Source organism: Eurytemora carolleeae, unplaced genomic scaffold, assembly GCF_000591075.1.
Source record: "Eurytemora carolleeae unplaced genomic scaffold, Eaff_2.0 scaffold322, whole genome shotgun sequence".
Taxonomy (NCBI): domain Eukaryota; kingdom Metazoa; phylum Arthropoda; class Copepoda; order Calanoida; family Temoridae; genus Eurytemora; species Eurytemora carolleeae.
Genome location: NW_019396223.1, coordinates 284,663 through 300,492, shown reverse-complemented (window position 1 = coordinate 300,492; position 15,830 = coordinate 284,663). Strand labels below are relative to the sequence as shown.

Below are 15,830 nucleotides of genomic sequence, written 5' to 3'. Positions count from 1 at the left end.
GGGTGTCCTGGTATTGTTGGTTTCTTCTGGCGTTGCACTGGTGGCACTTAAAATTCCTAGAGCAGGGGTCAGAAAACGAAGAATAGAGGGTTGAGAAACCCCATCTTTAGGGGGATCTTTTTTTTTGTTACCATGCTTCCCCGCCATACTTTCCCGTCAATGAAGAGAAGAAAATAAGGAAGGAAAGGGGAAAAAAAGAGAAGAATAATAAGGTTTTGTATGAGGGGATTGTTTATAAGTACAAGTGTACTTACTTAATTTGCTGAGATTTGCAGTACAGTGTACACACTATCACTACAAAGCCGGAGCTGGTTCACAAGGTGTTTCTCGCTCGAGATACTAGTATGAACTGAAATTATTGTATTATTAGTAAACTTTAAACCTCTGATCCTGAGAAAAGATGGCAATGCCCGATTCACGCGGACCCTTAAAAGTTTTGTCTGTTCAAGTAGGAATTTTGAAAACTGATTATTTTCAATTGTGTTTTCTCTACAAAAGCAAATAGATTATCAAGTACAATAGGTGGCAACAGAGAAATGAACCAATTATACACGACGTCACAAGGGTCAAATATAACAAGAAAAACGAAATTTTCTCACATTAGTTGACATGTTTTTCAAGATTAAATAAAAAATTGTAAAAACAGAAAATAAAGCATACATTTAGTTGCGCTCATTTTACTGTAAGATAAGCACTTTATTAGGAAACTATTACTATTATCAGTAGTTTTGTCGGACACAAAAACTGAATTGACACTTGTTACGTCATAATACAGCTGTACTGAGAGTGTACAAATTCTACGTTGCCAACTATTGTGCTAGAATCTATTTGTACAAAAGTAACTTGCGCATTTCTAATGAAGGAAACATGGAGGAATTATCAGAAATAAACGCTTTCATACTTAGCAAAGCGACAATATCTTTTAAATATTGATCAGATAATTGTTTCAAGGACACCGTAAGAAATCGGGCATTGCAATCTCTGCATGAAGGGTCACTTGAAATAACGCTTGATCAGTCCAAATCGGTCAGGCGCTCCCTAATTACTCCTTGATATAAACATTAAAAAAAACAGCACGCTTTATTTCAATAAATCACTTTTACAAAATAGAATATGTAAGTTAGTGGAAAACCCAAAGACAAGGAATTGCGTAATTTAAAATCTCCTGAAGCTTGATGCATAATTTTCACAGCTGTACTGTAGCTGGGTCTATCTGTAACGATTTCAATTTATCAGGCTTAACAAACAAAAGTTCAAACCACATGTAAAGGGATTATGAGAAGTTTTTACTCTCTGGAATGAATAATTGACTTATATCTAACTAGCTTGGGAACCCAGCGTTGCCCAGGGTTGTCATAGTTAGTCTCACCGTTTACCCGCGCTTCGACATAAATTAAGATCTTAGCAATTGTTCTTTTAAAAGTGGACCCACTCAACTTAGAATATTTAAATCAAGCTAAGAACATTCCCGTGGCTCTTCCGCGTTCCCCAATCTGCAGTGATGATTTAAAAATATCTTTTATCAAAAATAAAAATTATTACACCGTGTTTTATATTTTATTTGATAATTCTCATATGCAAATTTTATTCTATGACTTTTCACTAGTGACTCACTTTTTAAGGCTCTTTTTTCACAATTTCATCTATCATTTATTTGGTTTTTATCGCTCGAAACTTTCCTGGATTACAGGCTTTAAAACTAACGTCATCATAATTGTATTCACTCTCTATATATTTCATTGCTATTTTCAATTTAATCATAAAAAAAGGCTTGTAGATATTGACATGTTTACATTACCACGTGTAAAATATGCATCTGTTTTATTTTTAGGGTTTATACAAAACATTTAATGTTTTGAATCTTTATAGCTTTGCATAAGAGTTAAGAATTTAATAGCAATGTTCGCTAAAATGAAAGAAGGCATAGAAAACCACTTTTATTATTTATAATTAAGAATAGCATGTCAATGTGGCCATCCATCTTTATTTGTAGATAATAATTATTCAAGCCCGCGATTTAAAAACTGCGGCTCGAGTCGTAATTCCTTAAACCCGACTTTAAGATCCAATCTTCGACCCAACTCTGACGACGTGATTGACAGCTGCAAGATCTTCGGCTCGACTTAAAACCGGCCTTGGTTGGTTTTAGTGGAGAATAAGGCTCAATGTTGAAAATTGATTTCATAAAAACCCGGAATGCGTCAAATCCTACTACGAAAATCCGCCAAATAGAACATTAAACCGTTTTTTTAAACTCAACTCTGTGGAAAATAAGATGCAGCTTGAATCCGAAAGCTCATGCCGGAAATAAGGTCCAACGACAGCTTAGACCCGAGCCGGATTTTCCCGAATTTTTTAAATCGCTGGCACAGAAAGCATCTCTCGAAAATGAAAGCGGGTCCAGATCTATGTTTATGATTTTAATTGTTTCTTGAACAATATTTAGAATTAAAAGAGAGATTTTTAAATATACGATCCAGAGTTTTAAGCCAAACGGAAGCATTGAACCAACAAAAAGTAAAAAAAAATCCCTTTTATAGTTAAAACTATACAGTCTTGACCCCTTTTTTGAGTCTTTTTTCAATGATTAAATTGGCTGATCCCGTTTTTTGGGAACCCTGTATATATTTAGCGATTGTAATTGTTTTTTTTTACGGTTCGTTTAAATTTTTGTCAACTAACCAATTGTAAAAATTTTTGTTTTGACATTTCATCCGATTATTAAATAATTTTAAAAGGCTTACGTTGAATATTTAGATTTTTAGGGAAATTCTTGAAAAATAATGCCAAAAAACAATACCAAAACAATATGCCTATCCATAGTACTGGGCTGCTAGACTTGTTAGATAATAATTTAAATAGTTTAAACATCAATCATCGTCTAAACACTGAAAACTGAATAGTTTTAAATTCTAAGAAATCTTAATTTTCAACAAGATGTCAGCATGTCCCACACTTGATACTGAGGGATTTGTACAGTACAGGGTGTTCCCCAATAAACATATAAATTAAGAGACGAATTCGAAATCATCTTCGTTCAGAATAAGCGCTGTACTATCTTATTTAATGGACATAATACAGTTACATATAAAAAGTAAATATATGAAGTTGTAATCTCTGTTTGTCTGTCTGTTTGTTTGTCCGATCATAACTCAGGAACCCCTGGACCGATTTGCTTCAAGTTTTGATTGGGGAGACTCGGGAGACCCACGGGAGTATTCTTAAATTCTAAGTTGAGTGGGTCGACTTTAATAACAAAAATTCAATTTCCCGGTAAAATCGTTTAAGTGCGGGTAAACGGCGGGAGTAACTTATGGTAACCTTGGCAGAGCTGGATTCCCAAGCTAGTACGGTATAAGATTGTTTTACATTCTAAATGATGTTTCTATAACATTTCTGCAAGATAAACAGGGAAGAGTAACAACTTTACTGTTTTTGTATTCGTCATTTTTTAATTAACAAAGTCACGGGCAGCCGTATTTGAATTTCCGAGCCGGGTCAACCTTTCCGATCCCAGTTTGTACTGTACCTAGCTCTTAGGACAGAACTAGCCGGTGCAACATGGTTGACACGGTCAGACTTAATGCTTCATATTGATTATATTTACTTTTACTAAAGGGCCAGAGGTGCGTGAAGTTTTTCTAGTAGGCTTTGCCCTACTAGGTCAAAAACTCATTTACAAAGACGATATCAAAATCGTCATTCAATTCTCATGTTTATTTGGGACACCCTGTACATGTTTATTTGGGACACCCTGTACATGATCAACAAATATAAACATCAAGAAGCAGGGGCGTACAAGAGCATTGTGTAGGGAGGGCACTGACAGTGGCACGCGTAAAGGATCCCCCCCCCCCTACGCGTGCCACTGTTAGAAAGACACACTATATTTTGCAAATCCCCATGTGTTAACCATTTCAACATACAATTTTAGACATCAAAACCAGTTGCCGGTGATTATTATTGTAATTTAATTTCAAAAATATTAAAAATTATCTATTTCTCAAATAAAATTTTAAATGAAGACGACATTTGAGAGGAAATAACTTTGTTTGGAGTTTTCCCTTTTAATAACTTAATTAATAGTTTAAGTATTTTAATTACTAATCTTTCTTGTTGTATACAGTGAAACCCTAAACGAATACATCGGAAGAATTTATCAAATGTCGTCTTGACAATTTTTCAATGAGTTTTATAATATATTACGTAAATTTCAGTATTTGCGAAAATAAATAAATAGCCATGAATCCTTAAGTCTAAAATCCGTAAAAACCTAGATTTTAGCTCCGACATAACTTGTGCTGCTGCTGCTTAGCCTCAACATGAAGATCTCCGACTATGATGAATTAATCCTAGTCGATCCTATACAAACGTTTCGTTCTCACAAATCAAAGCTTGACATATTAAAGGTTGCAAAGATATAAGGGTTTGATAATAAGAAGTTGTGGCGAGTTCAGTTTCTTACTGTATACCATCTGAAAACTGAAACATTAAATGTACATATTTCTTTACTGTACAATACAATTTTTTTTTTAACTTCTCCCGCAAAAATCATTTCTACGTACAGCTTTAAACCTTTTTTCTCTTAGAAGTCTGTAAGTAAATAATTTACAACGACTGTACTATACAGTGTACACTGTACAGTACAGCTTTACACTGTACAGTGCATAAAATAAATTCTAAAAAATATTTACTAATAACTGTTATTTCATGCTTACAATAAATCAACAAAAATTGTTCTACATCATTTTCAAATCTATCTATCTATCTATCTATCTATCTATCTATCTTTCTATCTATCTATCTATCTATCTATCTTTATTTATCTATATTTTATCTGTCCTTTATTAATATAGCTTTCTTTTATCGTGCTATTTTCCTTTTTCCAGAAGATTGAGATAAAGTAGAAAATGTACACAATTTTAGGAATCATGACAACAAACTTCGTAATAAATTTATATTGGGGAGAGGGGGATAGATAATAAAATATACGCAAAAAAATTGTCAAAGAAGACCCAACCATTTCAGCGTGGAGCTGGTTTTTTGCCTTACATTAAAACCACCCTTGAGCAGTTTGTCTTATTTATTTATTTTTTTATTTAACCGTAAATTGTTATTAAGAGAATGATTAACATTAGTTTTTACATTTTTTATGTGAAATATTTTGTTCGTTCCTTGTCAAGTGTATAGGATCGATAAACTCTTCCACATTGTTTGGACTACGGAGGGGAAAATATATTTCTCTAAAAACTCGACAAAATTTGAGTTTTTTTTTTCACACCAAAAAGTTTGGTGAAGAAAAGAAAAAATTACAAATAAAACCACTCAGGAATTTTCTTGCAAGGTTTCAATTTAAGGCTAAAACAAACTCCAAGGAAGAGTTCATGGATCTTCTTTAATGTAGTATAATAAAACAAGACATTCGTATAGAATGTTGTCTTTAGCCGGCCAAAAAGGCTGGACAGATTGGGCTGACACTCATGGGTGGCCGGGGGTGTTATAGGCTAAATAATTTGAATTTTTTTTTGACAATTTAAAAAAAAAATTTTCACGGGTAACGCCGGGCCCTTCAGCTAGTGTTGTATAAAACAATTTTTTTATGTAAGAGTATATCCAGCTCAATTCAATTTTAAGAAGAGTATATCCAGCTCAATTCAATTTTAAGAAGAGTATATCCAGCTCAATTCAATTTTAAGAAGAGTATATCCAGCTCAATTCAATTTTAAGTCACAACTTTAGTGTTTAGGATTAAGCAATGATTTCCATCTTCAACAGATCTACGGATTCATTTTTTTCTCTTTGATATCCCTTTAATTCGTACTCTCATACCCTCATGCAGAGATAAGTTTATTTAAAAAAATAAACTTCAATCAGAATATGTTGTTCAGTTAGATGCAGAGACGGCAAATTATTTAGGAAAAAACATATACTTCATATAGCTTCTTTACACACAATTACAACGGATTCAAGATAATCTAGATATATAAATAGATTCTAACAACCGTTAATCAAAGATGTAGGGACTAGGGGCGCCTCGAGCCCGCCCATGTTTTGGTCTGTTGCTCTGATTCGTGTTTAAAGTACCCATTTTTTTTAGAGTTTTCACGGAAAATACCAGTTTTCCGTCATATTTCCGAAGTTACGATGACTTAAGGACTTCTCTCTAAAAAATTACTTAACCCTATTCCCGCTGGGGGGGGTCAATTTGACCCCCCCCCTGTAGTTTTTTTTACATAACTCAAAAAGTATTGGTCTGAGGCTGTTGAAATTTTCTGACTTTTCCTACATACCCAAAGCCCTCCCTTTAGGCCTAAAACCGGGCTTTAATACTAACTGCCTGAGTCCTCAGGCACACTGCCTGAATGAATGCTTTTTCCTGTAACAAACTAAATCTTTGTTTTGACCCACTTTCACTTGTCAGATTTTGATAAAATTTAGCTTTTTGGAAAGCCTATGACATAAGGAAACGGATTGCACAAGTTTTGCGAAAAAAAATTGCAAATTTTTTGCAAACAACCTGTCAAAGGAAATTTGCACATTTTTAGTTTTTCTTGATTAAAAATCAGGTTATTTAAAATTTTGCAAACATTTTTTGCATATTTGAAATGGCATGGTCAAGGGCTTTTCAAAGATGTATAATTTTTCATTTTTTGGGCAAATTTTTTTTTGCAAACATTTTCACTATATAACTGGATTTTGCGATAAAAAATTCAATTTTTGCAAATTTGCAAATTTTTTTGCAGATTCTAAAAATAGAGCACAAGAGCTTTCCAATAATGTATCATTTGTCATATTTGGACATCAAACATGGGATTTAGAGGGGGGGGGGGTCAAATTGACCCCCCCCCAGCGTATCCTGGTTTTCAAGTACCCCAGCGGGGATAGGGTTAAGCGACCGAACCTTATTTGACTAAAAGTATTAGATTGCAACCCCCCACTTGATACCCCATTGTGGGGCGTGTTGTCATGATACAATTATTTAGTATCCTGTATCCTTCTCCTGTGTGTATCCAGTGTATCCTGGAGTTTATATATTGTGGATACAAGTGAATCTAAATATACAAAGGAACCACATTCAAAACTTGGATATTTTCATATTTTTCTAACAAAAAATAATTTTCTTGGTGTAAAAAGAAAGCTACAGGAGCTCATGATACTCAGTTACAAAGTTACAGTCAATCCTAATTTTAATGGTTTAAGAATTTCTTAATATTTTTTTAAGCATCATGCTGAATTTTAGCCTTTTTCCCCGACAGTTCATTCTTTTTAATGCTAAAGCTATGTGCCTTGGGAAGATGGAGGGGGTGGGGGGGGGGGATGATGGAATACCTGTTTGCCACGGAATTCTTTAAGCTTTTTTTCATTGATACATTTTTATACGAAATAATTTTTTTTCTTTTTATTTTAGAAGAGGATCGTAGAGTATGATTTTGTAAACAAACCCAAGAGGGGGAGTAATTCTTGTAAATTCTCCTGTGTCCTTGATTTAGAAGAGCGGAGGGAAGGGGGAGGTCATCCAGTTTAAAAGGAAATAATTTGTGTTTTTAATAAATCAGCTAAATAAAATATATTGAAAAGATTCTGGAAAAAAAACTCTTAATTTGTTCTGTGAACTGCATTTTTATCAAAAGTGAAAAGCAGACTTTTTTCCATTTTACTTTTTTAGATTTTGGAAAATCAACTTTACAATTTTTTCAACAATTAAAGAGTTATAAATCTCTTTAATGAGCGTAATTAACGTTTCACCTTATCTTATAATTGAGGTTCATATGCAGGGGCAGATACCTTCCGAAATCAGGATTGTCTCGAAATTGACCAAAAATTAAAATTGAGCTGAGATCAAAAAGAAAATGACTCTGTAAATCGTTTATGGCACTTTTTAAATTAAATACTCTGAAAATTACTTTTGAGTTTGACACTTTTAAATCCCAAAGATTAAAAAGCTTGAGTTTTAACAAATGTGTGTTGTATCCCAGGAGGTTCGAATAGTATTTGAAAATTTGACCTTGGATGACCAGAACGAAGTTACAATGTCTCAAGGATGGAATTTTACTAGATGCAGGAAATCAACAAATATAGTCTTAATAGTGCTTTAATGTAAGCTTTTTATTGTCATCGTTTTAGTGACTGAATCCATTCTTTTCGCTATTTTTCTGTGTTTTTTTTTTCGGCGAAAAACGTGATCAAAAATAATGGGTCTTTTCTGGGGTCATGTGAGTTACCGCAAAAAAAAAGAGAGTCTGACCGGTTCAGCCATTTTGACGTTAATTGTATACATACAAATTGACAGACAGGAAACAGAAAGAAATACCAACAAGGATTGTATATAAATTGGTATGGCCATTTTTTAAAACCAATTTATGACAAATCAATAACAACTGTAAAAAAGCTTTAGATATATGAAAACAAATTTTGAAGATATTTTTGTGTCTGCTAAACATAATAAAGCTGGCATTGTATATTTGTTGTATATTATACAGTGTGTTTGACATAGAACGATTGAGCATGAAAGCTCCAAATCTAGGAAACCAATATCTTTCAAATTTAAACCTCATGGGCTAAAATTATTAGTTGAACCAATTTCTCCTGATTGTTAAAGAGACTGTCAGCGAAATTTCAAGTGAACCTCAATACAAATATGGCGATGTCTAATTCACAGGAAAACTGTTAAATACATTGTCTGATCAAGTAACTATTAGATATCAATGTGTATAACTTTCAAAACGGACTGTGTTTAATTGTGGTTTAAAAAATGACTTGCGCATTTCTACTCCCGGAAAACATGCATGAGTTATAAAAATAAACACTTTTTAACCGATAAAAACGACAATATCTTTCACATTTTTGATTAGATAACGTTTTCCATGGTATCATTGTGAATCTTTGTTTGGAGTGCCACATAAAATTACGTTTACAGTCCCTTTAAATAAAAGAATTCTGATTTCTTTCCATCTCTAAGCCCGTCCTCAGACAGAAAAGTAAAACAATTTCAGTTTAATTTCAAGAAAACCATCAAAATATATTGTCTAAGCAGTTTTAAATAATCCTTCATGCAGAAATGTCTATCACCAATATGAAACTAAAGTGCAAGTTTACCAGACCAGTTTAAAGCATTTTGATTCTCTACAGTATTTTAGGAATCAACAAAGCGATAAAAATCGTCGTTTCTCAGCAGGTTTAATGGGTACCATTGAGAATCGGCCATGCCACTCAAATGCAGGGTCACTTGAGAGCACGTCCACGTTTTCCTTTTTAACCAATCAATCAATCAACTTGGTGATCAATCAGTCCCACACAGGACTAAGCAGAGTGAGCAGCATTCGGTTTCTTCTATTTGAAATCAAACGAGTTTTGGTTTTTAATTCAATAATCATTTACTTTAAGGATTTGTTTATGGTATACATTTTCATTCAAGATGCATATGCCAACAAATTTAATAGAAAAGGCTAACAAGTTATGTTGAATGGGTCAAATTGTGATCGAAAGTCACAGCTTTCCGGAATATTGACAGAACCGTTAAATCCACGTTACGTCATAAAGCAACTATGAAATAATGTTGTGAATGATTGATGAAACTGTTTTCTTTGAAAGTTGTCTAAAACTAACGGTGAGAACCCCTTTAGGAACCATTGAAGGAAATCTGAAAGAAACGAAAAATACTGATATTTCATCAAATAAGTTTTAATAAGCTAATTAAACAACGTACAAGTCAGAGAACATTTACTGCTCTTTTTAAAATTTTGTTTACAATTTTTAATTTAAAAAATAAATTGTATAAAAATGGTACTGCTGTGAATCGGAAATGCCACTTTACAAATTGAGGGTCACTTGTAATTACGCCTACAGTACCTTTAATAAATATAATTACGCCTACAGTCCCTTTAATAAATAAATTACACCTTGAGTCCCTTTAATAAATATAATTACACCTACAGTCCCTTTAATAAAAATAATTACACCTACAGTCTCTTTAATAAAAACAATTACACCTACAGTCCCTTTAATAAATATAATTACACCTACAGTCCCATTAATAAATATAATACACCTACAGTCCCTTTAATAAAAATAATTACACCTACAGTCTCTTTAATAAAAACAATTACACCTACAGTCCCTTTAATAAATATAATTACACCTACAGTCCCATTAATAAATATAATTACACCTACAGTCCCTTTAATAAATATAATTACGCCTACAGTCCTTTTAATAAATATAATTACACCTACAGTCCCTTTAATAAATATAATTACGCCTGGAGTCTCTTTAATAAATATAATTACGCCTGGAGTCCCTTTAATAAATGTAATTACGCCCGGAGTCCCTTTAATAAATAACTTTATTCTGAGAAAAGTTCTATTTTAAAATTTCTTAGAAGAACAATTAATTGAATGAGTGCATGCACGGGAAAGAACGGAAGGAATTATTTATTGAAGAATGAAGAATGAAGAATGAAGAATGAAGAATGAAGAATGAAGAATGAAGAATGAAGGGGGGAAATTAATGGTTTGGAAATCCTGAATTGCTTATTCAGTCAAGTGTTTAAAAATAAACAATTTTTTAAAGACACTGTTCACGTAATTTTTAAGTAACATTGCATTTAAAAACATACATGCCCGATACACCGTACAAATCTTTGTTTAACAAAAATTATAAAAATATTTCGTTTTTATTTAAAAAAAATGGTTGAAGCCAAAAAACTCAATTTATAGAAGATTTAGGGGTTCCATTTGGAATCAGTCACTTGAAAGTGCGTCTACGTAGTCCTTTAAAAAAGGGTTGTTAGCGAAAAATATAGTGAAGTATCTTGATGTTAAGTTTCCTTTCAATATGCTTAATCGGAGGTTTGTTGTAAAGGAATTGAGTCTTTGCCACAAACTTCTAATCGAAACGTATTTCTTTTTCTGAAAGAAACATCAAATAAATACTATACTTTTCATAGAACTTGATTTAAACATGTTTCTTTTTTGTGTTCTGGATTTCATATCAGCTAAGACAAATTTTTCAATATTTTTTCTTTTTTGTTAATACATGTGTACTATTGTTCTTTCTTTTAGAATAAATAAAAGTCTAATGGTTCCATTTTGATGACGCACATTCTACATAAGAATAAATAATTCATACTAATCCTATAAATAAATCTGAGTTAACGTCAGACATTCATTAATAATATATTTAGATGGTGGGTCACTTTTCTGTCTACGGGTTTGGAAAGAACTGTTTACTTACATCTAAGTCTAAATGTATAATCCTTAAATCTTTGCAACCTTGTAATGTTAACTTTTGCTATTTCAAACTTTGGCTGTATCTCACATAAATCACAGTTTAAAAAATGTCTTCCTAATCAGATTGCAAGAATATGAGAATTAGAAAATTTAAGTTTTAGGCGAGTAAAATTAAAACATTTAAACAAAACTTAATTCAAAACCTTGCATACCTAACCTTGACTCATAAAATGGACCCAAAGACCTATTTTCCAGGGAGAGGAAGGGGGGGGGGGAACCTAATGAATTTAATTTTTTGAAAGATGGCTTTGGTTTTAGTTTCAGCTTTAAACCTGAGTTCTGAAGCTTGGAAGGATTTTAGGTTCCTAGAACCTAGATACACTATGCTGGTAAGGATTAAGGGTTCCTAGAACCTAGATACACTATGCTGGTAAGGATTAAAGGTTCCTAGAACCTAGATACACTATGCTGGTAAGGATTAAATGTTCCTAGAACCTAGATACACTATGCTGGTAAGGATTAAAGGTTCCTAGAACCTAGATACACTATGCTGTTCCTAGAACCTAGATACACTATGCTGGTAAGGATTAAAGGTTCCTAGAACCTAGATACACTATGCTGGTCAGGATTAAAAAGACTGTTCTCGGTTTAGAAAACTAAAACTACTCTCATGCTACATCTTATTCAAGTTGTTACTAGAGCTGGTCACGTTCAACCAGTTTAAGGTTGCTTTCGTGTTTTAGCTATTAACGGATAATTCCAGTTATTTACTGTTCAAAAATTATCCCAACTTTAGTAACGGCGTAAACGCAATGTATTTCAGAAATTGTGAGCGGTGGCGGACCTTAACGAGTTGGTAACGATTATTTCATGATAAAATAACTGGAAAAATCCGTAAAAATATTTAATACAAATAACTTACTTTTTAATTTGTAAGTTTTATTCAATTTTAAAATTGAAAAATTATCTAAATTCACCGGTATTTAAAACACATTCGTTCGATATGTTTTATTTTGCTTAACTTCAGGTTATATCAGTTGAAAAAACGTTTTAAAATTAACGGTTAATTTTCAAAAACTTGCTGTTCGTTAACGGAACTTTGCCCAGCTCTAGTTGTTACTTCCACCTACAAATGTCGCCATATTGATCTCTTCCATATGTTTAGGGTCTACATTGGGGTTACATTTCCAGAAAGTTCAATATTCCACAGGACTCCAGGTACATGTCTACACTGTAGATTTTCTAGTAACATTTGTAACATTTAAATGTTGCCTATCAAGCCACCGTTTCTTCAACGTAATTGTATAACTCAAAATTTTTCGGATTTTTCTATTATGTATTAACATATTGATGGATTTCTAAAATATCAACATTTTTTGTTTAGACCGTCGATAAATCTAAATTTAAGTTGCCTCAACTTTTTTTGTCACAATCGTAGGGTCATGTAGACTTAGTCCACTACTTCTTGATCATTATACAGGGTGTCCCAATAAACATGGGAATTCAGTGACGGATTCGATATCGTCGTTGCTATGAATTAACATTTTAATACCTAATTTCAAAAGCCATAATATTAATATGTCTGCTAGAATTTATTTTATGAAAACGGTAAATGGCTAGCTGTAAAGATGTGTCTATAATGTTTTTGCAAGATAAACAGTGATTACGGACAAGTTTACTCTGTTTTTATTTCTTGTTCTACTAAGAACAACCGTATGCAGTCTAAACAAAGCAGATGAAAATCTTACGGATTAAATCAAAGAATTATTTATAAAGACGATATCGAATTCGTCACTGAATTCCCATGTTTATTGGGACACCCTGTAAAATACAAATTCAGAAATTGGATAAAGAATGATATCTTATAGAGTATCGACGATTGACGATGGTCGATATTCTTATTTTTTTTTAGTATGCAAGTGTCCTTTACAATATTACTAGATGGATTCAATAGTTCAACTTCTTCGAATCCTTTTCTATCAACAAACATTGATTTTAAGGTGAAGTTTATTCATGTACAGCTTTTTTCGCGAAATTTTGCATTGTCTGTTTCGCTTAAAGAAGCGAACATTTATGCAAATTTTTGCGAAAATGTCGCAAATTTTTTTTCTTCAGGGAATTCCGCATTGTTTTTGCTCCCTTTCCGAAATTTCGTTTTCGCGAAAAAGTTTGCAAAATACGTAAAAAAATTTTCGCATTTTTTTCCTGACGGGCCGTGTCCATTAATTTTGACAATTTTTAGACAGCTTTAACTCGGTCAGTTTTTGGAATTTTAAAATCTGTCTAAACGTTTGAGCAACTGTATTATTAGTACGAAAAAATCTGCGAAACGTGTTGCAGAAAGTACTAAAATTCAGTTTATTCATACACGTTATTTCAGTCTATTTCTTCACGAGTAACCGCGTATATTTTAAACCGTTTTTAGAAAAATTCATTTTATTTTGTTGGCTCCATTTTTTGAGTTTTAGAGGACATTACGCAAAAAATATGAATTCTCTCAATCTACGAATTCTACAGTAACAATAGCTAGCTAAGAATACTTGGGCGGTAGCTCACGGTTTCATTCAGCGTAGCTCATCTTCCCTTGGCAAATTGAAAAAAAGTTAATGGAATCAGCTGTTCCTGGCCAGGAAGTTGAGAATGTAAGCCGGAAGTGCGTCATTTAGACAAGGAATAGAGTAGCAGACATTTTGACGAGCTTTTATAGTAGAGAGAATTGATATATTATATCGTATAGAGAAACTAAATGTTTTTCATTAACGACCAATTTATTTAATTTCTTGCGCCTAAGCAAACAAATAAAAGCAACGTTTTTTTCTTGCTTAGCTGTCTGTCCTGAACGGCAGCGGGTTAACAATGGATTCAGTATCTCTGAAGGATTTGAACCCGACAAACCTTGAGTGGAGATCATACGAAGCTACTTTTAGGAATTAAAAACCAGAAATTATATTTCAAATCAATATTTTTTTTAACCCGATGTAACCTTTGTAATTAAAAAAGTCAAAAGAAACAATTTTTAGTTGTTTTTTCTTTAGTTGTTTACTTTTTTTTATAGATCATGATTTGATAAGAAGTCCGGAAAAGCAAAATTCAGTTTTATGAAAAAAAATATGATCTGGGTGAATCTTATGCTAAGCTTTTATCCAGACTTAGCCAGTATGTTTTTGTTCAGTAGACAGTTCCATTCAAGGTTAAGACGCGCTATTCACTTTACTCTACATTTACAGTTGTTATCGTATTTGGGTTAGCCCAGACGAGTTTCAGGAATTGAGCTTCGTGACTTTATCTTGAATAAAAAAAATAGAGTTTTAATGTGCTTCGCACCTCCTTTTCGATTAAAAAATTTAGTGTTTAAATGATACTTTTTAAAAAGCCATCTTTTCTTCGTAATTGTAAAACTACATTTTTGGCCCATTTTTCTTTTAAAATTAGTACATTTTTACTACTAGAAATGTCGACATTTTTTACGCGAAAATCTTTTTTTAATTTTGAATCACAGACAAATTGAATAAGTAACAAATTTAAGATCCGAAGCTTTGAAAAATATCTATATAAATTTGAAATTAATTATTTTCAATACTTCTAGATTATATAAGTTATGGCCCCACTCTTTTACTATCAAGTTTATGTTTTTAAAAATATCTTTATTCAACATGTGTATGCACTTTATAATCTTCATATTCATAATTATATAATCTGTGACGTCTTTTGTGAGTCGCAGGTAAAACGGGTGCGGGTTGCCTTCCCCCCCCCCATCGTGGGAGGTGAGAGGGGGGGGGGGAGAATTATATAGATTAAATACCAAGTCACTCACCCGAATCCATAGTACTCATAAATAATTAAGATTAATGACTATAAGACCGATGGTGACACATAATTAGTACCCAGAGCATGTATTTTCTAACCTGAAACCAATTTTCTAATATTAAAGGGTCTGTACACTTAATTATAAGCGACCCTCCTTGCAAAGCGGGCCAGGGGTGATACCCTATTGTATCCTTGAAACCTTGATCTGATCAATAATGTGGAAGATATTGTCGGTTTTCTTGGTTAAAAAGTGTTTTATTCCGATAATTTCTAAATGATTTTCTGCAATAGAAATCATAAAATTATAAACATTAATATCTAACTTATAATTGATTAAAAAAAGAGGTTAAGGGTGCAATTGGGAATCTTTGCAAATTAATTATATTTTATAACCTTACAGAAGTTATGTTTTATAACCTTGAAGAAATTATATTTTATAATCTTAAAGAAATTATATTTTCTAACCTTAAAAAAACTATATTTTATAATCTTAAAGAAATTATATTTTATAACCTTAAAGAAATTATACATTATTACTTGATAGAAATCATATTTTATAACCTTAAAGAAATTATATTTTATAGTCTTAAAGAAATTATATATTTAGCCTTAGAAACTATATTTTATAACCTTAAAGAAATTATATATTCTAACCTTAAAGAAATCATGTTAAAGAAACTATTTTTTATGACCTTTAAGAAATTATATTTTATAATCTTAAAGAAATTTCATTTTATGAACTTAAAGAAATTATATTTTATAACCTTAAAGAAATTACATATATGGCGATGTCTA

At 32.2% G+C, this 15,830-nt stretch overlaps 1 protein-coding gene across 2 annotated transcripts in view; it reads left to right on the top strand.

Annotated features, from left to right (window-relative positions):
* Nucleotides 1-4,887: 4,887 nt before the first annotated feature.
* Nucleotides 4,888-15,830, top strand: part of LOC111698606 (exocyst complex component 5) — a 20,888-nt gene continuing 9,945 nt past the window's right edge. Inside the window, exons 1-8 of one of the 2 annotated variants that reach the window (XM_023468977.1) lie at nucleotides 4,888-4,926; nucleotides 6,984-7,066; nucleotides 7,977-8,062; nucleotides 8,481-8,524; nucleotides 11,547-11,617; nucleotides 12,394-12,446; nucleotides 13,141-13,228; nucleotides 14,055-14,155. In XM_023468977.1, the coding sequence (XP_023324745.1) occupies nucleotides 4,911-4,926; nucleotides 6,984-7,066; nucleotides 7,977-8,062; nucleotides 8,481-8,524; nucleotides 11,547-11,617; nucleotides 12,394-12,446; nucleotides 13,141-13,228; nucleotides 14,055-14,155 (542 nt within the window). In that variant the 5' untranslated portion in view covers nucleotides 4,888-4,910. Of the gene's footprint in view, nucleotides 4,927-6,983; nucleotides 7,067-7,976; nucleotides 8,063-8,480; nucleotides 8,525-11,546; nucleotides 11,618-11,820; nucleotides 11,850-12,393; nucleotides 12,447-13,140; nucleotides 13,229-14,054; nucleotides 14,156-15,830 lie in introns of those variants that run through there. The other variant, XM_023468978.1, reaches the window with a different exon arrangement.